Source organism: Oncorhynchus keta, chromosome 23 (assembly GCF_023373465.1).
Source record: "Oncorhynchus keta strain PuntledgeMale-10-30-2019 chromosome 23, Oket_V2, whole genome shotgun sequence".
Taxonomy (NCBI): Eukaryota; Metazoa; Chordata; class Actinopteri; order Salmoniformes; family Salmonidae; genus Oncorhynchus; species Oncorhynchus keta.
Genome location: NC_068443.1, coordinates 32,909,302 through 32,930,666, shown reverse-complemented (window position 1 = coordinate 32,930,666; position 21,365 = coordinate 32,909,302). Strand labels below are relative to the sequence as shown.

At 44.0% G+C, this 21,365-nt stretch overlaps 1 protein-coding gene across 3 annotated transcripts in view; it reads left to right on the top strand.

Annotated features, from left to right (window-relative positions):
* Window positions 1-21,365, top strand: part of LOC118402179 (ephrin type-B receptor 1) — a 365,365-nt gene that overhangs the window by 293,551 nt on the left and 50,449 nt on the right. For all 3 annotated transcript variants that reach the window (XM_052477046.1, XM_052477045.1, XM_052477044.1), the window contains 2 exons: window positions 3,316-3,440; window positions 19,033-19,195. In XM_052477046.1, coding sequence (XP_052333006.1) covers window positions 3,316-3,440; window positions 19,033-19,195 — 288 coding nt within the window. The remainder of the gene's footprint in view (window positions 1-3,315; window positions 3,441-19,032; window positions 19,196-21,365) is intronic.

Sequence of the window (21,365 nt, the reverse complement as noted above, 5' to 3'; positions counted from 1 at the left end):
CTGTCTGTCTGTCTGTCTGTCTGTCTGTCTGTCTGTCTGTCTGTCTGTCTGCCTGCCTGCCTGCCTGTCTGCCTGCCTGCCTGCCTGCCTGCCTGCCTGCCTGCCTGCCTGCCTGCCTGCCTGCCTGCCTGCCTGCGTGTGTGTCTGCCTATATAATTTCTTAATTATTTTTTATATGGGTTGTTGCTTTTCTCACTGCCTCAATTCACAGAACTTGACTGACTATAAGAGGGCAGAGAGGAGCTGGTTGTCCAACCATTTCATCATCCTCTTGAGTGCTGCCTCAGGTTGTCATCCTGCTTCATTTAATGCCCGTTTATCAGAAATGTTGTAGCTTGTCCCTTGAATCCAGAAACCGGCAGCTAGAGCTGCAGGCGATCGGAGGAGAATGGCTCTGAATGCTACTGAAATCCTAAAACCTTAAAATGTCTTCATCTAGTGTCTGAAGTACAACCGAGAAAGAGGAATCGCGTAAACCAAAAGACTAGTTGCCTTCCTTCGTTACTTTCAGTCTTTGCCACTAAATCTCTCCTCTGGCCACAGTAAAATATGTGATTGTGAGAAGGTTCGAAGCAAACCCACCACACTTAAAGACAATCCCATGCTCTAGGTAACTCTAGAAATTCCAGGACTTGGCGCTTTCAAAAAGGCACCAAGAAGTTACATCTACAATACTTTTCAACAGTGATGTCACCAATGGCAGCACTGGAGTGATTTAAAATAAATAAATGGTTGATTGGTTCCCTGAAAGAAACTCATAGAAACAGAACATTGAACATTGAACATTGAAAGAGACAGGGCAGAGTAGAACAGAACAGAACAGATCAGAACAGCACAGAGCAAAGCAGAACTGCCACATCCCTATGATCTGTGAGAGGAGTCCATTACCATGTAGTCACGACAGAGCAGCCCCTCTGAGCTATTGCTAATGGGGAGGCAGTGGTTAACCAGCATGCCTTGGAGGGTGAGAGAGGGAGAGCGAGAGACTGTGAGAGCCTGGATCTGTGGTGCTGTCTAAGTCTTAACGGAAAAACCCGGAATTAGAATGTGATGAAATCGGCCTATCAGGACTTTTCCAACCAATCGTCAAACTGGGAATCAGTCAAGCACATCAGGAGTTTCCAGCTGGGAATTGAGGGATGAAAGCCCTGTGGAATTTGGATCGAGGAATGTGAAATGTATTAAGCTTATCCCGCGAAAATCACAATGAGGGAGTTGATGCAGAGTTATGTTCAAGTTATGTTCTGGGGGTTTGGTGAAAATGAATGAGCTTTCGTTCCCTTTTGTAAAATATGTGTAATGGCTCTGTGCTCTAGTGTGTAGGTATAGAGTCGTAAGATGTGTAATGGCTCTGTGCTATAGTGTGTAGGTATAGAGTCGTAAGATGTGTAATGTGATGGTCTTGTGCTAGAGTAGCAGTTTGCAGATAAAAAACTCTCTCTCTCTCTCTCTCTCTCTCTCTCTCTCTTGCTAGCAGCACTGAGAGGCTTGACATTGATTAATGCTAAGCCGAGTGCTGCATTAAAAGCTGGGGACAGCCAGTTGGGCCAGATAAAAGTGGAACAGAGGAGAGAGGGAAGGGGGAGTGATGGGGGGACGAGAGAAGTGCAGGGCACAGCCACCAATCACTGTCAGTGCTGGTGTCCCCTGGTAACGGTGGGGACGGCATGGCTTCAGCGGGCCTGACCCTTGACGTCCAGCCAGGTACAGACGCAGCAGTACTGATAGAAACACAGGCTCATTACATACAGGGCACTAACACACATCTGCGTTCGCAAACACACACCCACACACAGGCCTTTAGAAGCGAGGACTTGGCAAATGTTTTATCCATGACTTGCAGAAGTGCCACTATTATTTAATTGGGACTTTTAGGCAATCATTGAGACGTGATGTGAAACCATGTAGAATCACAAATGCCTGGTCTTAATATAACTGTCTGGCTAGATACAGTCTAGGTCTCAAATGGCACACTATGTCCTATAGAATGTACTACTTTCTACCAGAGCCTATGGGCCGTGGTCAACAGTAGTGCATGTAGGGAATAGGGAGCTCTTTTGGACTCAACCTTAGTCTGTTCTGGAACACACACTCCCCTCCGCTACCCCCTTTCTACTGTAAGCTCAGAAGGCAGGGAAGGCAGCAGCAGCATTGGGGCCTTCTGGGGCTGCCAGGGCCGGTAATTGATAATGCGGCCCAGCAGAGCTCTGTGCACTGGAGCGTTAGGCAGCCAGAGAGGAGCGAGGAGGCTTAGCCACACCGAGGTGAGGCCTGGATAGGATGAGAGTGCGTGGGCTGGAACGATAGAGGGAGGCAGGTGGGGTGGCGGTGAGTGTCTGGGGGTTACTTGGGGATTTTGGGAGCTGAAAAGTGAAGGAAGTCCGGTGTGTTTTAGGAAAGTCTGCATGTGTTTACGTGTGTTTACGTGTATGGGAGGCAGGGGGAGGAGTGTGGGTGGTAGAATGCGCAAAGTAGTGTGGGTGGTTTTCAACAAAAGTAAGTGCATGTAGACATATCTGTGTGTGTTTCTATCAGTATTTCTTAGGGTCACAATACATGAGCCTCCATCTTCCAGACTTCCACATCTCTGGAATGGATATTGTAAAAGATGAGTAGAAAGAGATTCCCTTTCCATATACGGGGGGGTAATGTATTATTCCCGGTCAATCACTGCTAAACGCTGGCCTTTGCCGCTCGCCGTCTTCGCCTCCACCCACCCCTTGCCAGCCCAGGAAGACAGGAACGAGGATTGATGATAGAGGGATGATAGCGCGGAGGACAAAAGCGAGGGAATGAGCTGGAAATTGCTGGGGTGTTGGGTTAATTCACAGCCCATATGTGTGTGCTCAGGTGTGCTGTGTCTGAATGGAAGAGAGAGCAGAGTGGGTGAGCAGAGTGGAAGAGCAGAGTGGGAGAGCAGAGGAGAATAGGCCCACACTGTGCACCCAGGCCAAAGCATCACAAAGAGAGGATGGAGTTTTCTTCCAATGGGCAGTTTCTAGGTCTTTGTGCCTCATTAGGTAGTGATTTTATTCAGACCCAGCGCAGACTGTTGACTTGTTGTGTTGGAGACGGACACAGAGTGAGAGAAATGGGGACCTTGAAGAGTGAGGATGTTTTAAAAGATGTGCTAGCTGCTCCACGACAGCTTTGACTGGTGATTCTTACCAGCATGACTTGTGTCTGCGAATTTTGAATGTGTTACATTGTGTTTTTAGTAGCTTCCAATGCTATTTTCTTGCATCGTTCAGGCTATTACAAGGCGCAGAGGCAATTTTGTTAATCTCAGTCTCACTTCCTGTTTCCTGTTTGCAGCCCCCTCCATCGTACCCATCATGCACCAGGTGAGCTCCACCATGAAGAGCTTCACATTGTCATGGCCACAGCCTGAACAGCCCAACGGAATTATCCTGGACTACGAGCTACGCTTCTACGAGAAGGTAGGCTGGGTGTGTGTGTGTGTGTGTGTGTGTGTGTGTGTGTGTGTGTGTGTGTGTGTGTGTGTGTGTGTGTGTGTGTGTGTGTGTGTGTGTGTGTGTGTGTGTGTGTGTGTGTGTGTGTGTGTGTGTGTGTGTGTGTGTGTGTGTGTGTGTGTGTGTGTGTGTGTGTGTGTGTGTGCGTGTGTGCGTGTGTATAAGCGCACGTCTGCCCAAGAGCATGTTCATCTGTGTACACAATGTGTGTGTGCGTGTGCGTGTGCGTGTGTGTGTGTGTGTATCTGTGCATTTATCGTCTTAAAAGAAACCCAACAGAAGTTTCTCTTGTGTTCCGAAGCGAAACCCCCAAACTCCCCTGGCTGATGATATGTCATCTCAGTTCCACCTCCAGTCCATCTCTCCTTCTCCCTGTTGTTTGGTTACCCTGCCTTCCCCGTCTGATGAAGTGAAAACCTTGACATCCCCCCTCCCCTCGCCAGTCCCACTGCGGTAATGCTATGCGCCTGGTGGGGCTAGCATCGACCCGTCTGCTACCAACTGCTCCTACACAGTGGAACCTTCTTTAATAACCTATGAGAGCAGCCCAGAGTATCTACAGAGCAGGCCTTATTGACCTGTAGGCTTTTCCCAAGGCCTCGGTCTACAGGTATAATGAAATAGAGCCCAGAATAGACTGGAGCCTAGAGGACACTTAAGGTGGTCCATAGTTTGGTGGGTTGGCTGGATGCAGGTTTTAGCCTTTGAAATGTGTTCGTTTGTGTTACATTTGTTCGATAAATATAATATAATATATAATAATAATATTTTAATCTGTATGTTGAGGGTTTTCAAAGCAGATAGAATCCATATATTATGTATTTATTTACGAAGGTGCAGTATGTCATTGCGAATAAGAATCCTTCTCAAGAACAACCTGAAATTCTCTACATTCCCTGTTATGCCAGACTTGAAGACATGGTCACATACAATTTTGTTCATGAGTCCTTGGAAAACTTTCTACGCCACATTTTTAGAACACATTCTCTGGCTTCACTTTGCTGCATGGGTCATGAACCAGAATCCAATAGGGCCCCTGTGAAACCTTATCGCGTCACAGCTTAGTGTCATGCAAATACCTCTCACACAACCTGCTGTGTGCTCATAAATATTGATGTCATAATCCTACTGATGTCTTTGTAGCGTGTCCTTCCAGACAAATAGACGCGGGCTGCATTATTCACATATTGATTCATTAATGAAGATAAGGTTGCTAATTGCATAGGGGAAGGCAGGTGAGGGTTACTCAGAGGGCACTTTCTTCTGCTCTGTCTGTCGGTCTGTGGTTCTCTCTCTCTCTCTCTCTCTCTCTCTCTCTCTCTCTCTCTAGGAATATGATCAGGTGAGAGATGCACCTTATGACCCTGTGTGTGACAGCGTGATTGCTTGGTCGCATACTGTGTGCGTGTGTATATGATTGCCCGGTGACATACCGTGCTGCAGAGATTCAATTCTCACCTCGGTGGTCTCTCTGTGATACACTGTGTTTTAGATGCTTTGACCCTGACAGGGCCCAACGTTGGCCCTAAAGACAAGTCATCCTCCATCAGTAAGACTGGGACATTTTGGCAGCTAGTAACTGTCATGCATATTACTGCCGGGCTCACTGTAATTGGCCGTTAACGAACATAAACATGTTTAGCATCTCCGGCTTCCATGCGTAGCCCCCTGGTGCGAACATCTACATTTAAAAAAAAAAAAGACTAATCTATTGAATACAGCCTACACCATCAAAATAAATCCATTATTTATTTTAGACAGGTCTAAAGAAACATTAAGATATGAAGAAAATGTAGTCTATTTCAGAATAACAGAATAGCATATTCTGAGTCACCCTGATCTGACTATGCCATATGGCTGTGGGCTACAGTACACAAGTTCCAACTCTGTTACAGGGGTCCTATTTGGGCACTTTAGTTTTGATAGAAACCTTATCAAAACATACAATGCATTTGGAAAGTATTCAGACCCCTTGACTTTTGCCTAATTTTGTTACATTACAGCCTTCAATCTACACAATATACCCCACAATGACAAAGCAAAAACAGGTTTTTAGAAATTGTTGCAAAATTATTGAAAATAAAACACTGAAATATCACATTAAATACATTTTCAGACCCTTTCTTAATTTAATCTTGTCTTTATATATATTAAATAATATATGTGTGAAATTAGTTTGATTTAGAATGGGCCAATATCATGTTCATGTTCAGAACAGGGGCAGGGGGAAAAATACATATCATCTATGCACTCAAGTAGCGAATGGAGGACGCTTTTCCCTTGGTTCATTTTCATGCCAGTCAGGTAGGCTACTCCTCTTTGTAAAGGAAAGCAATGTGCTAAATATTGGGAAAGCTGTGATGTAAATATACAGTGCCTTGCGAAAGTATTCGGCCCCCTTGAACTTTGCGACCTTTTGCCACATTTCAGGCTTCAAACATAAAGATATAAAACTGTATATTTTTGTGAAGAATCAACAAAAAGTGTGACACAATCATGAAGTGGAACGACATTTATTGGATATTTCAAACTTTTTTAACAAATCAAAAACTTAAAAATTGGGCGTGCAAAATTATTCAGCCCCTTTACTTTCAGTGCAGCAAACTCTCTCCAGAAGTTCAGTGAGGATCTCTGAATGATCCAATGTTGACCTAAATGACTAATGATGATAAATACAATCCACCTGTGTGTAATCAAGTCTCCGTATAAATGCACCTGCACTGTGATAGTCTCAGAGGTCCGTTAAAAGCGAAGAGAGCATCATGAAGACAAGGAACACACCAGGCAGGTCCGAGATACTGTTGTGAAGAAGTTTAAAGCCGTATTTGGATACAAAAAGATTTCCCAAGCTTTAAACATCCCAAGGAGCACTGTGCAAGCGATAATATTGAAATGGAAGGAGTATCAGACCACTGCAAATCTACCAAGAACTGGCCGTCTGTCACGCCTTGGTCATAGTGTTTTGTGTTTTCGTTATATATTTGGTCAGGCCAGGGTGTGACATGGGTTTATATGTTGTGTTTCGTATTGGGGTTTTGTAGGCATTGGGATTGCGGCTGAGTAGGGGTGTAGCATAGGCTTGGCTGCATGAGGCGGTTCTCAATCAGAGTCAGGTGATTCTCGTTGTCTCTGATTGGGAACCATATTTAGGTAGCCTGGGTTTCACTGTGTATTTCGTTGGTGATTGTTCCTGTCTCTGTGTAGTTGTTCACCAGACAGGCTGTGTAGGTTTTCACGTTCCGTTTGTTGTTTTGTATTTGTAAGTTATTAACAACCACGCTGCATTTTGGTCCGACTCTCCTTCAACAAACGAACGCCGTTACACCGTCCTTCTAAACTTTCAGCTCATACAAGGAGAAGACTGATCAGAGATGCAGCCAAGAGGCCCATGATTACTCTGGGTGAACTGCAGAGATCTACAGCTGAGGTGGGAGACTCTGTCCATAGGACAACAATCAGTCGTATATTGCACAAATCTGGCCTTTATGGAAGAGTGGCAAGAAGAAAGCCATTTCTTAAAGATATCCATAAAAAGTGTTGTTTAAAGTTTGCCACAAGCCACCTCGGAGACACACCAAACATGTGGAAGAAGGTGCACTGGTCAGATGAAACCAACATTGAACTTTTTGGCAACAATGCAAAACGTTATGTTTGGCGTAAAAGCAACACCCTGAACACACCATCCCCACTGTCAAACATGGTGGTGGCAGCATCATGGTTTGGGCCTGCTTTTCTTCAGCAGGGACAGGGAAGATGGTTAAAATTGATGGGAAGATGGATGGAGCCAAATACAGGACCATTCTGGAAAACCTGATGGAGTCTGCAAAAGACCTGAGACTGGGACAGAGATTTGTCTTCCAACAAGACAATGATCCAAAACATAAAGCAAAATCTACAATGGAATGGTTCAAAAATAAACATATCCAGGTGTTAGAATGGCCAAGTCAAAGTCCAGACCTGAATCCAATCGAGAATCTGTGGAAAGAACTGAAAACTGCTGTTCACAAATGCTCTCCATCCAACCTCACTGAGCTCGAGCTGTTTTGCAAGGAGGAATGGGAAGAAATTTCAGTCTCTCGATGTGCAAAACTGATAGAGACATACCCCAAGCGACTTACAGCTGTAATCACAGCAAACGGTGGCGCTACAAAGTACTAACTTAAGGGGGCTGAATCATTTTGCACGCCCAATTTTTCAGTTTTTGATTTGTTGAAAAAGTTTGAAATATCCAATAAATGTCGTTGCACTTCATGATTGTGTTCCACTTTTTGTTGATTCTTCACAAAAAAAATACAGTTTTATATCTTTATGTTTGAAGCCTGAAATGTGGCAAAAGGTCGCAAAGTTCAAGGGAGCCGAATACTTTTGCAAGGCACTGTATAGTAGGCTTAGCCTATAGAAATCTGATGGGATCCTCCTCTTTTTAATAGAGGCCATCAAAACTATGTTTTCTCACGCAATTGCATAGCATAGCCAATAGAAATGTTCCGCAGCATAGGCTTATAGGAACACTTATTTCATTCCATGCATCAACCTGCTATGAGGAGCTGTCTCTCTCTGCGCAACAGGTGATTATATTCTGCTCAAACTCTAAATGCCAGGACTAAAGGTTAGGGGTTAGGGAAAATAAGATGAACGGAAATACATTTTTGGTCCCCACGAGGATAGAAAAACATAACGTGTGTGTGTGTGTGTGTGTGTGTGTGTGTGTGTGTGTGTGTGTGTGTGTGTGTGTGTGTGTGTGTGTGTGTGTGTGTGTGTGTGTGTGTGTGTGTGTGTGAGTGTGTGAGCGTGCGTGCGTGCGTGCGTGCGTGCATCTGAATGCATGCGTGCGAGTGTGAATTAGAATTTGGCGTGTGAGTAGTTTTCTACTGCACATCAATAACAGTGCATGTTTCATTGACATCTGAATGTATAGCGACCCCGCCACTTAAATACCCTGAGCCATAGAGATTGACTATGATTATCCCCAAGGTAAACTTGACGTAATCTCAATGGGGAAATCCATGCAATTCTGCGTATCTTCCACTTACTCCACTGTGAATTCTCTAAATAATAATAGTAATAGTAATAATAATAATAATTGATTGGAGTTATATAGCGCTTTTATAGCAACTGAGGTACTCAAAGCTCTTTCGATAGTAGGGGTAAACTCATCTCATTCACCATCAATGTGTAGCACCCACCATTTTTGAGCCAGAATGCTCACCACACATCAGCTATCAGGTGGAGAGGTGAGGAGGGATATAAGCCTGCTATAGCAGGAGGGACTTCTGTGCAGTCGTAAAGTGATGATGTGGTCCTTTAGAGATAAAAACCAATTACAAAGGGGTGTCTAGCTACTGGCTTTGTGTCTATAACACACTCCCCTGCACATGGCCGCTCTCGCTGTCTTGCTCGCACCGCAAGAAACTTATAGCCTAGATAATGCAGCCATTAAAACCTGGGGTTTTTGATCGAATTTATCAAAATGGCCTCATGGGCCGTCCCTCCTGGTCTCTCAGATCATCTCTTTATGAGCCGGTGATATTAGTATTTTATGTGTCATGCCGTTATGGAGCGGTGGATGATTGTTTCAATGGACTTTCGAGCTACGCTAGTTGCACAGTCAGCTCGTCTTCAAACGCAGGGGAGAGAAGAACTTCACAACGTAAGTCATATGCACGTCGTCTTCCCACACAGATCGGTTATACAGTAATGTGTTGTTTTACTATAGTAATAGTGGAGTTCATAGTTTCACTTTTTTGTTGGAAGGACACCAACGTTCTCATTGACCAAATGTAAAGGACACCAAAGTGTCCATTGTACAAGTTTAAGAGATCCCATACAGACTTTGAATCCACGATCTCCCGTGTTGTAAACGTGCCTCGGTCTAGTCCAAGCTGTTTGTGAGAGAGGAGAGGAGGAATTGGGACACAAAGAGACAATTAGGAGAAGGGGAACTGAAAAGAAGTATCCGGTGCTCGAAAGTCTTTAGGCTTTCCACCAAACAGGCCACTATCCCCCTCTCACTCCAGAGTAAGTGGTCCTGGAATCGTGTAGTTTGGCAAGCAAGTAGAAATGAATTAAAAGTCTATACAGAAAAAGTGGAATCTCATCCCCTCTCTTTCATTTCTCGCTCTTTTCTTCTTTTTTTTCCCCCTAAAGTTTGGGGCGGTAGGAACTAAATTGGAGTAGCGAAGGTCAGGGCCTCTATTAAGACTAGAGTGAAGAGCAGGGACACTCTTAAACTGGCTCAGGTTACCAGGTTACTGAGTTGTGTGTGTCTGTGTGTACAGTGCATTCCGAAAGTATTCAGAGCCCTTGACTTTTTCCACATTTACTTACGTTACAACCTTGTTCTAAAATGATTCCTCATCAATCTACACACAGCATCCCATAATAACAAAGGAAAAACAGGTTAGAATAAGGCTGGAATGTAACAAAATGTTGAAAAGGGGAAGGGGCCTGAATTACTTTCCGTGTGTGTGTGTGTGTGTGTGTGTGTGTGTGTGTGTGTGTGTGTGTGTGTGTGTGTGTGTGTGTGTGTGTGTGTGTGTGTGTGTGTGTGTGTGTGTGTGTGGGCGCAAAGTTGTCACTCTTGCCCACTGTAATTTCCACTGCACTCAATGCACAATCAGTGAGTTGTCAAAAGAAATACCAAGTTAATATCATTAATTTAGTCTCTCAGTTGGCCTTCAGTGAAATCTTCTAGTATTATCCCAGCTCAGTATGCACACAGACATGTCATGATTTATAATGGGAACTTTTGAAAAGATGGATTTTGATTCAAGTCCCTGGCTCCCTTCGCTGTGTATTACATTTTTCCCTTTCAGACTTTTTTTGTATTTCTTTCTTCTCTCTCTCTTTCAGCAGCTCTCACCTCTTCTCTTCTCTCTATGCCTTTTGTCTGTGCCTCACCCAGCTCTTCGGAGCCCAGACAGTATCCTCAGGTGAGCTGTAGAGACGTAGAGAGCTAAGCCCTCAGAGTGTTTGCTGATGTCAGAAAGAAAACGAGGAAAAACAAACTAAACGAGTCAAGGTTGCCCATTGTTGTTCCTCCTAAATCCCCACCTTTAATTTATTTTCTAGATAAAGATGTTTTCTATTTACCTTATATTTTATATTTTCTCCAATCCTGAGAGAGTTGTGCAGAGCTTTGAGCTCCCCCAGTGAGTGATCTGAGTTAATTGTGTGTGTGTGTGTGTGTGTGTGTGTGTGTGTGTGTGTGTGTGTGTGTGTGTGTGTGCGTGCGTGCGTGCGTGCGTGCGTGCGTGTTTATGTTTGAGCATATGCGTGTTGGTCTACATGTTTGCCATGCATTTGTAAGTGTGCGTGCTTGCATGTAGGCTACACTAAGTGACATAAGTGTAGCATGCTGCTAATGGTTAGCTAGCAATACTGTGATCTAAGGCATGGTTTCCCTTTCAAGAGGGGCATTTGCTTGTGTCTTTATAGTGGGCGTGTGAAAGCAGCTGTACAGCCACTCTCCCACAGTCAATATGCAGTGTAAGTGGCTTATCTTAGATGAAGGCAGTGGAATGGTTGAAAGGAGATAGCAAGCATAGTACAACTTTTTTAACAGTAGGTCAAGAAAAGTAAAATAACGTGTACAGTACCATTATGCTATGCTTATGGGATGTATTTTTTTAAAGGACTAGAAGTTAGGCTGTTTTAAAATTGTATTTACTATATGTAATAATGCAGATACTTAATATGATTTAAAATGCCCTTTGATATAAGCTTCCAGAGGGTTATTTGAATTCATAATGAACATGGTGATTACTTGCTTATGGTCTAGTAATGTAAGGGATGGTGCCTCAAGGAATGAAATCGCTTATTGATGGTATTGTTTCCTTATACTTTTCATTCACGTCAGTAGCATTACAAAGAATAAATATGTATATAGCATCTCTAGAAACATACGTTTTTGTTGTCAAGGAAATGATGCCCCCCTCCATTACCAATGTTATACCTTCTAAGTATCGTTAACCATGTAGTTAGTATGTGGGGGTGGCTCGTGTGTGTGTCTGTATGTGTGTGTGATATGTGAAGTGGACACATGGTCCCACACCAGGTCTGCCTCTCTGCCAGGTGACCATACTGTCCTTTGTTAGGAGGTCAGCACATGCCACCAGGGTGGGGGTCTCTAATTCAGAATCTTCTACACACACACACACACACACACACACACACACACACACACACACACACACACACACACACACACACACACACACACACACACACACACACACACACACACACGTATGCCATGGTCCTTAGTTTAAAACAAGCACCAGAAGCTGGCTCAGCTTATCTGGTAGTAGGCAGCAGTAGTAGAGATTCACTTCGGGGGTTGGGATTGTTCTGTCCATTGGAGTGTATGTAAACGTACTGGTGCAGTCCACTGCAGTTCTATTGCTCTGACACTCTATAAGGCATAGATTCCCCTTGTATTGTTTCATTATAAGGCAGTGCACAAAGGCTGAAATCATCAACCGTGACAGCAGACATCAAAATGGTGTATTGAAACAAATTCAAGCAAAATTGTTTAAGGCTTGAGGAGAGGAAGCCCGCCTTATTATTATTGTTAGTTGGGGGGAAAACACTGCCAAGGGAACTACAGCCTTCAGCCAAGAGGACACTACAGAGACCAGACGACATGCAGTGTTCCCTGTCTGTCACTGCTGGTCAGCCTCACCATTGGCTGCCCTCCCATCTGCCCTCCCACCTGCTGCTCTGTCTTTATATAGCATGTTAGGGTGCGTCTCCTCTAATCCGCATTTGACTGACAGCATGTGAGGGCCATTCACGGTGGTCAGTCTCTCATGGCAAAGCCTTTCATTGGCTGTTGTCAAGCTGCTGTCCCGCCACCTGCTACTTCACTTTAAGTATGGCAGATGTAGATGTATGTGTGTGTGTGTGTGAAATATAATCCCCATTTGACTGACAGCATGAAAGGGCCACTGCCTGTTGGCGGTCTCTCCAGGGATGGTTCCCCATCGGCCATCCAGTTGGCGGAGAAGGTCATCGGCTGTCACCTGCCCTCCATCAAGGACCTGCACGCCTCCAGGACAAGGAAGCTTGCAAGTTAGATCATCGCTGACCCTGCCCACCCCGGACACCCCATCTTTTAAAGACTCCGCTCTGGCAGACGGTTGAGGTCAATCATTACCAAAACCGCCCGCAACCTGAACAGTTTCATCCCCCATGCCGTGGACCTCATCAACCGGCCATCAGGCTCATAGAGCTCTTAGTGACTTACCCCGAAAGACTCACAGCTGTAATCGCTGCCGAAGGTGATTCTAGCATGTATTGCTTCAGGGGGTTGAATAATTATCCAATCAAGAAAAAGTTGTGTTTTATTTTCCATGAATCAATACAAAAATGTTTAACATTTCTTCCACTTTGACATTATAGAATATTTTGTGTAGATCGTCAACAAAAGTGACAATAAAATCAATTTTAATCCCACTTTGTAACATAACAAAATGTGGAAAAAGTCAAGGGGTGTGTGTGAATACTATCTGAAGGCACTGTTTATATATCCCTCTGTAAGTGGTATATTCCCACTGTAATCATATTGTGTATTCTGTGAGTACTTGTCTGTATTCTGTTTGTATATTGTCTATTGCTGGCAGCACCTTACTTAAGGCAAATTCTGGGTATGTGTAAATGTACTTGGCGAATATAGGTGATAATGATTCTAATCTGCTCCCCCAACCGTCTCTCAAAATCAAACAGTGGGTGGGGGGGTGTGGTCCTAGGAGACTCTGTTTGACTGACAGCAGGAGTGGGCCAATCCTAACCGTAGGTGGTCAATGCTCATCCAACCATGGCCTTGCTTATGAATATGAGAGTGCTGTCCCAATACTCTAATGTGGTTGCCTGGCTTCCCTTTACACGAGCTGTCTATTTTTGGGCATTTATCAAATTAGATCACACCATAATTGAAGTGCAATAGCACTTTTACACAGTGTGACTATACAATAGATCATGCAGACACTCTGTGGCTAATTCTAGGAATGTATGTGACTATTCATCATCATGGTACATTACCAATAAACATATAAATACCACAAATCTAATTATCCAATGATATAACTCATTGTTATTGCTAATATCCTGTTTTCGTCTCTTTACTCTTATGGGATTAAATTCAGGAGTAGCATTTTCCTATTAGGGCACAAGCTAACATTTGTCTTCATCACAGGAGTGAGTGTCCAATAAAGACTAATGTGATTGGAGAGATCATTATGTTTCGGCCAAATTTCATAGCAGTGTTTACCTCATCCGGCCAATGACGGAGCTTCCTCCGTGATCTAATTACACTGATTTGATTGGGTAACGATGTCGGTGTGGAGCGCATACGGGCCTCTGCCTCTGCCTCTATTCGGTTCTCTTCTCTTCTCCGTGGTTCTCTTTGCTCTCTTCTCCTTTTTTATCATCCTATATTTTATTAAAAGTTGATATGTACAGTACCAGGCAAAAGTCTGTACACACTCATTCAAGGGTTTTTCTTTATTTTTACTATTTTTTTGTAGAAGATTAGTGAAGAAATCAAAATTGTCAAATAACACATAAAATAATGTAGTAACCAAAAAAGTGTTAAACAAATCGAAATATATTTTGAGATTCTTCAAATTCTTCACCCTTTGCCTTGAGGTCAGCTTTGCACACTCTTGGCATTCTCTAAACCAGCTTCACCTGGAATGCTTTTCCAACAGTCTTGAAGGAGTTCTCACCTATGTTGAGCACTTGTTGGCTGCTTTTCCTTCGCTCTATGGTCCAACTCATCCCAAACCATCTCAATTGGGTTGAGGTCAGGTGATTGTGGAGGCCAGGTAATCTGATGCAGCACTCCATCACTCTCCTTCTTGGTCAAATAGCCCTTACACAGCCTGGAGGTGTGTAGGGCAATTGTATCGCTGCAGAATGCTGTGGTAGCCATGCTGGTTGTTGCTTTGAATTCTAAATAAATCACAGACAGTGTCACCATTAAAGCACCCCAACACCATCACACCTCCTCCTCCATGCTTCACGGAGGGAACCACACATGTGGAGGATCATCCATTCACTTCCTCTTTGTCTCACAAAGACACGGCGGTTGGAACAAAAAATCTCAAATCTCAAATACCTTTCTTGCACTATTGGTTAGAGCCTGTAAGTAAGCATTTCACTGTAAGTCCTACACCTGTTGTATTCGGCGCACGTGACAAAAAAACTTTGATTTGATTTGAGATAATGCCAAGAGTGTGCAAAGCTGTCATCAAGGCAAAGGGTGGCTACTTTGAAGAATTTGTTTAACACTTTTTTGGTTACTACATGATTCCATATGTGTTATTTCATAGTTTTGATGTCTTCATTATTATTCTACAATGTAGAAAATAGTAAAAAAAAAAAAAAAAAAACGTTGAATGAGTAGGTGTGTCCAAACTTTTGACTCGTACTTTGAATGTTTATAGGTTTTGCTCGGTGATGAGCAATGTTGTAGTACTCGAGATCAGTCTCATATTGAGTGTCTTGTTCTCAGTGTTGGATACATTTGTACTAGGTCTTGACTCGGTCTCGGACAGTGAGGACTCCTAATTTCCTCATCATTATCAGCTTCCACTCAGTCAGCACATAAAACCGTTTTGCCGGGCCAAATATATACACTCCTTTCTTGAAACATGAATATCTTATGAGCCTTTATATCTATTGTAGACATGTTTGCTGCAGTGGCAAACCTTTTGGACCTAGTCCTTTAGTGTGTGACAGGTTCATGAATGTGAAAGGACAGCAGCCGTAATACCAGCGCACTCATGTAGGAGAGTGCACTTATTGTGTAACACAAAGGGTCAGGGGTGTAGAGGAAGGTATATGCAGGTATAAACCGTGTACCCACTTTATTTTCAGTGGGCATTGCGTATACTCACTTCCTAATCCCTACTGATGCGTATCAAAGTAGTGTAGTGGAGGTGTACGACTTATCAATTACGTCGTACAATAGAGAAATCATGCACAAAGTAGCCTACACAAAGACAACGCATGTGAAATATATTCACCTGCGCGCCGCACACAGCCTAGTTTCAGTGGAAAATCATCAGCTGGCAGCAAGAGTGAGCAGCTCTCAGCTGGTTTTGGCATGGAGCAGCTCACAGAATTATGACATCAGTAGCCGGTAGGGTAGGAAAGACGTTTCAACTTATGATATCTACCAGTAAATGCTAACTAAGTCAAGTTCAGTACGTTGGTTAGTAGGCTATTTGTGATGCGCAATTGTTATTATGCCCTGTTTGCATCAGGGGCATAGACATGGATGGGCCTGGGTGGACACAGGCCCACCCACTGTGGAGCCAGGTCCTGACAGGCCCCCTGATCAGATTGATGTGGATTAAGCATTGTTGTGGACTTAGACCATCACATTTTTGTATTTTTTCTATAAAAAAATATGATGATTTTGAACGTTAAAATCTGAAAAATCTACAGGAAAACATAGGATTTTTCACAAAGGGTGCCTCTCCTTCAATGGGTGGGCCATTGGGTAACATTGGGTAACATTGGGTAATTTTGGGCAAAATTAGACTATGCATGTTTATTATAATTCACCAATACATTTCTTGGGAGTCCAAAACATATTAGTTGTAGATCACAGCTGTCCTGGTACATTGTATGCTGCCTCCATTCGGAAAGCACCGTTTCAGTTTCCATGACATCAATATTCTGGACCAAAACGGAGTGGATAAGTGACTGACTATTTCCCCTCGTATCATTTTTTTGGTGGCTATACACAGCTAGAGATGAAAGGTGTCATTTGGTTAACTAGTAAGAACTTGAACGACTGCTATACAGTTAGCATATCTCTTGCGTTCTCAAATTCACTCTGCCGATCTACTCTGATTTCAGAGCAACCTCATCTGAGTCTGCCAGAGTGCAGAACAACTGATGAATTTAGCAACACCTGCTGAATTTGACCGGTGTCAGTAAACATAGGCAAAAAAAGTAATAATTAGTCAGAAACACTCTAGATAACATGGAAACAGCCTAACCAGCTCTGCTAGGGGGAGTGAAATGGTCAGAGTGAGGAAGTAGCTAGTTATGCCTGGAAGTAGCTCGTTAGCAAGCTAGCCAAATTTAGCCAGTTAGCTTGGGCGCTTGGAGATGAGTAGGCTACAATTCCCGATTATTTATCAGTGCAATTTTGACGGCCAACTAGCTGAAAATCTTTAAGTGGCTTTATCTAATGTTCCTTCGATGAATTTTAGCTCTACTAGAATTAGTTGTGTATCTTGTTGTTGATGTGTGAGCTCACTTGCACTGAGGTGGGACGGGTGGCAATATTTGAGGTGTGTCCTTAAAAACCTTTAGTATGTGCTGGTGGGGGTATTTAAGGCCAACCGAAAGCTGGTCTTAGCTTAGCATAGGTTATTACAATGGAAGCGTAGCCAATCCATCGATGATGCACAGTGCCCATATGCACAATGAACAAGAGAGATGTGCTTTTAGTGCCCATAAACCTTGTATTTAGGAACATACAAAAAAAATCTTGTTTCGTTTGATTAAAAACCAAGTGTAGCCCCCCTCCTTTCAATGAAGGCAATTTTTTGTCATGCCCAAGGCATTCATTCGCCAAGTAGTCAAGACTATCGATAAAGGGTTTGGCTCGTGAGACCACTTTGAAATCAATGTTGATCACCAAACGTTTATTAAAATATCAAGTTTGGCAGCAGTAAAATGTTTCAGTTAATTTCCTGTAACAATTGCTCGTTTTCCGTTTTGTTTGATTAAAAAATAAGCCTTCATAGGAGGCTGCCCTTACCCTACTACAATGAAAGCTGGTTCAACAGCAATGCGTTTGGTGTCTTTCTCATCGTGGCCAATTATTTGCCAGGAGCCTCCCTACAAGGTTTCTAAATGGTGTACTTGTGAGGCTTTTGCCGACATGCTTTTGCATTATTCACAATTCACATAGGCCAACCCGCAGTGCATACTCCATTCGACTTGTATCCATTCCCATTTCCAAAGAGCGCTTCTTGTTAAAAGCTTCTTGTTAAAACCCAGCCCTTTCACACTACCGCCAGCTATTGCGCTCAAAATAAAGGCTGTGAGAATAGCTAAAATATTTCTGACACACCCCTGGACCTATAGCACTTCCGTCAGCACTTAGATTTACCACTGTGCTAGGTTAGGTAAAATACAGCCTTTCGGGTCTACAAAGTCTTATTGGATTGATTCATACACTTTTGTTGATCCATTTAATCCAAACTTTGACCATAACATTAGATTTTTTTTTATCCTTTGACCTCACCCTTACGTAAAGATAAAACAACACAGAACAAGAAAATGTCGCACTAAACAATTCTCTACAACAAAAAAAAGAACTTGTAAGCGTTGCTTTGTTCCATTAAGTGAAAACAAACACTTTCCGTGGGCGGAATTAGTCCTCTGACATAATTAGCAGAGCGCCACTTCAAACGCCACAGAACGAGAGAGCCAATGTTCACCACTTCCTTTACTAATTAAACTCTCTCTCTCTCTCTCTCTCTCTCTCTCTCTCTCTCTCTCTCTCTCTCTCTCTCTTTCTAAACACTTCTGAGGCCAACAGTAAATACAGCAGGAACAAGTTTACAATGTGACTCAGACTAATGGGCCTAATGGGCAGTATGTGTGTGTATATGTGTGTGTATATATATATGTGTGTGTGTGCGAGCGTGTGAGCGTGTGCGTGAGCACTAAAGCACTCCCTCTAACAATACATACTGTCATTCAACCTCGGCACTAAAGTTTCCATCTGTGGTGGTAACAGTTATGTAAGCCTGTCAAGGGCGGCGTAATAACAAACTAACCAGTCGCTGGTAGAACGAGAGAACCACAACAGCTAGAGAATAGACTTGTTACAGCATCAAAATGGCATATGACTCATCTGAACTTTAGGTTTCCATGGACAAGGAGAGCGAAGGCACATCCTGTATTCCTCGTCAGTCAACCTCTCTGCTTTTTGTTACTCTGACTAACCACGTCAAAACAGTGGTTTCTCTGAGTTTCGGTTCTCTTTCCTTTCTGTCCAGGTTGTGCGCTAATTAAAAAATACATAAAAAAAAAAAAAAGATTCTGGTGTGACCTCTGTTGTAGGAAAGGCAGCCAATGTCACACACTACTGGTTGCTGACTACTGCTGCAGCATAGGGGAGACACACATGATAAGGGAGGAATCTGCCAAATGGTTTTGGATGTGTTATGATACCTGCCTCCTTGATGATACAATGGTTTCCTTAAAAGGTTCATGTTGGTCCGTGTGTACTGTATCAAGCATCTCAGATTAGGCGTGCTGATCTAGGATCGGGACATTCCTGTCCATGTGATCTTATTCATTTTGACCTAAAAAGCAACACTGATCCAAAATCAGTAGTCCTACTCTGACGGTTGATACAGTACGGCCTAGATTTCCTGGTGAATGAAGCCATTGCATGAGACATACGGCCCCTGGTCTCTTCCTCTCTCTCTCCCCCACTGTGTCCAGTCCTGGTTTATACACATGGCCTGCTCTATCTCTCTGGAACATTAACCTGGTATCCCCATCTCCTCTGTTCCTCCAGGACCATTCAGAGATCAACTCCACCGTGGTGCGCAGCGAGACCAACACAGCCAGGGTGGAGGGCCTCCGGGCGGGCATGGTCTACGTCGTGCAGGTGCGGGCCAGGACCGTGGCTGGCTTTGGCAAATACAGCGGCAAGATGTGCTTCCAAACCCTCACAGATGGTAAGGGCCAAGGGGAGGAGGGGAGGCGAGGGAAGATGGTGGATGGTGGTGGGTAGCTGCTGTGTGTGTGTTTGTGTGCGTGTCTGTGAGAGAGAGAGAGAGGAGAGAGAGAGAGAGAGAGAGAGAGAGGGAGAGAGAGAGAGAGAGAGAGAGAGAGAGAGAGAGAGAGAGAGAGAGAGAGAGAGAGAGAGAGAGAGAGAAACTGTAAGAGAGAAAGAGAGAGACGCATAGAATAGGAGTGGATATAGAGCAGAGAGGAAGAAGGATTGGGACTTTGATATCGGATCATATGATTGTCAATCGCTGTGTGACAACATGTTTATGGATGTTGGATGAACATTGTATATCTAAACCCACTGTCTTAACGATCGTGTATGAGATTGTTAAGAATAATATATTGGAGTTAAGAATGGTGGTTTTGAGCATTTTGTCTTTTCCTGTGTGTAACTGCTTGATCCAGACTGCTTAGCTAATTGGTTCTTCATTGAGCCCGTATGTTGCTGACGAGCTATCCCAGAATGCTTAGCTGTGATTAGTGGCTGATGTGATTAATTATTTGCCACCCAGGGTTGGATTTTCAGGGGGGCGCAACACCTGCTACACTGGCACGCGGTGGTGGTGGTGGGGGGGACAGTATGAGAGCATGTGTCCAGGTGTTTGTGCGTGGGTGTACGCCACATCTCCTGTCTTCTTACACTCAATACATATTCCAGGTAGAAGATGCCCTTTTAGGCACAGGCCTAGGATCAGTTTACCTTCTCAGAATCCTAACCCTAACCACTGGGGAGGTTAAACACTAAACATACCTTCTTATCTATCTATGATTCACATCGAAGGGCAAGTCTCCGCTTGACATTGCAAATGCCACAACTCTCCCTGATCCTCTGTGCTTTCCTCTCTCTCTCCCTCCATCCCTCCCCATAGCCCTTTCTCCCTGTCAGATAGTCCAGAGGTGGATAAGTGCAGGTGTTGTTCTAATCTGCAGCAGCAGATTTAGTAGTCTTGACACAAACTCTAATACACTACATGACCAAAAGTATGTGGACACCTGCTCGTCGCACATCTCATTCCAAAATCATAGGCATTAATCTGGAGATGGTCCCCCCCTTTGATGCTATAACAACCTCCACTCTTCTGGGAAGGCTTTCCACTGGATGTTGGAACATTGCTGCGGGGGCTTGCTTCCATTCAGCCACAAGCGCATTAGTGAGGTTGGGCACTGATGTTGGGCAGTCAGCGTTCCAATTCATCCCAAAGGTGTTCGATGGGGTTGAGGTCAGGGCTCGGTGCAGGAGAGTCAAGTTCTTCCACACCGATCTCCACAAACCATTTATGTATGGATCTCGCTCTATGCACAGGGGCATTGTCATGCTAAAACAGCAAAGGTCCACCCTCAAACTGTTGCCACAAAGTTGGAAGCACAGAATCATCTAGAATGTCATTGTATGCTGTAGTGTTAAGATTTCCCTTCACTGGAACTAAGGGGCCTAGCCAGAATCATGAAAACAGTCCCAAACCATTATTCCTCCTCTGACAAACATTACAGTTGACACTTTCCATTGGGGCAGGTAGCATTCTCCTGGCATCCGCCAAACCTAGATTTGTCAGATTGTAAGATAGTAAAGCATGTTTCATCACTCCAGAGAACGCATTTCCACTGCTCCAGAGTCGAATGGCAGTGAGCTTTTCACCACTCCAGCAAAAGCTTGGCATAGTGAATGGCGATCTTAGGCTTGTGTGCGGCTGCTCGGCCATGGAAACCCATTTCATGAAGCTCTCGATGAACAGTTCTTGTGCTGACATTGCTTCCATAGGCAGTTTGGAACTCGGTAGTGAGTGTTGCAACCGAGGACAGAGGATTTTTACTACGTGCCTCAGCACTTGGTGGTTCCTTTCTGTGAGCTTGTGTGGCCTGCCACTTCGTGGCTGGGCCGTTTTTGCTCCTCGATGTTTCCACTTCACAATAACAGCACTTACAGTTGACCAGGGAAGCTGAAGTAGGGCAGAAATTTGACAAACTGAATTTGTTGGAAAGGTGGCATCCTACGCCGGTGCCACGTTGAAAGTCACTGAGCCCTTCAGCAAGGCCATTGTACTGCCAATGTTTGTCTATGGAGATTACATGGCTGTGTGCTCCATTTTATACACCTGTCAACAACAGGCCTGGCTG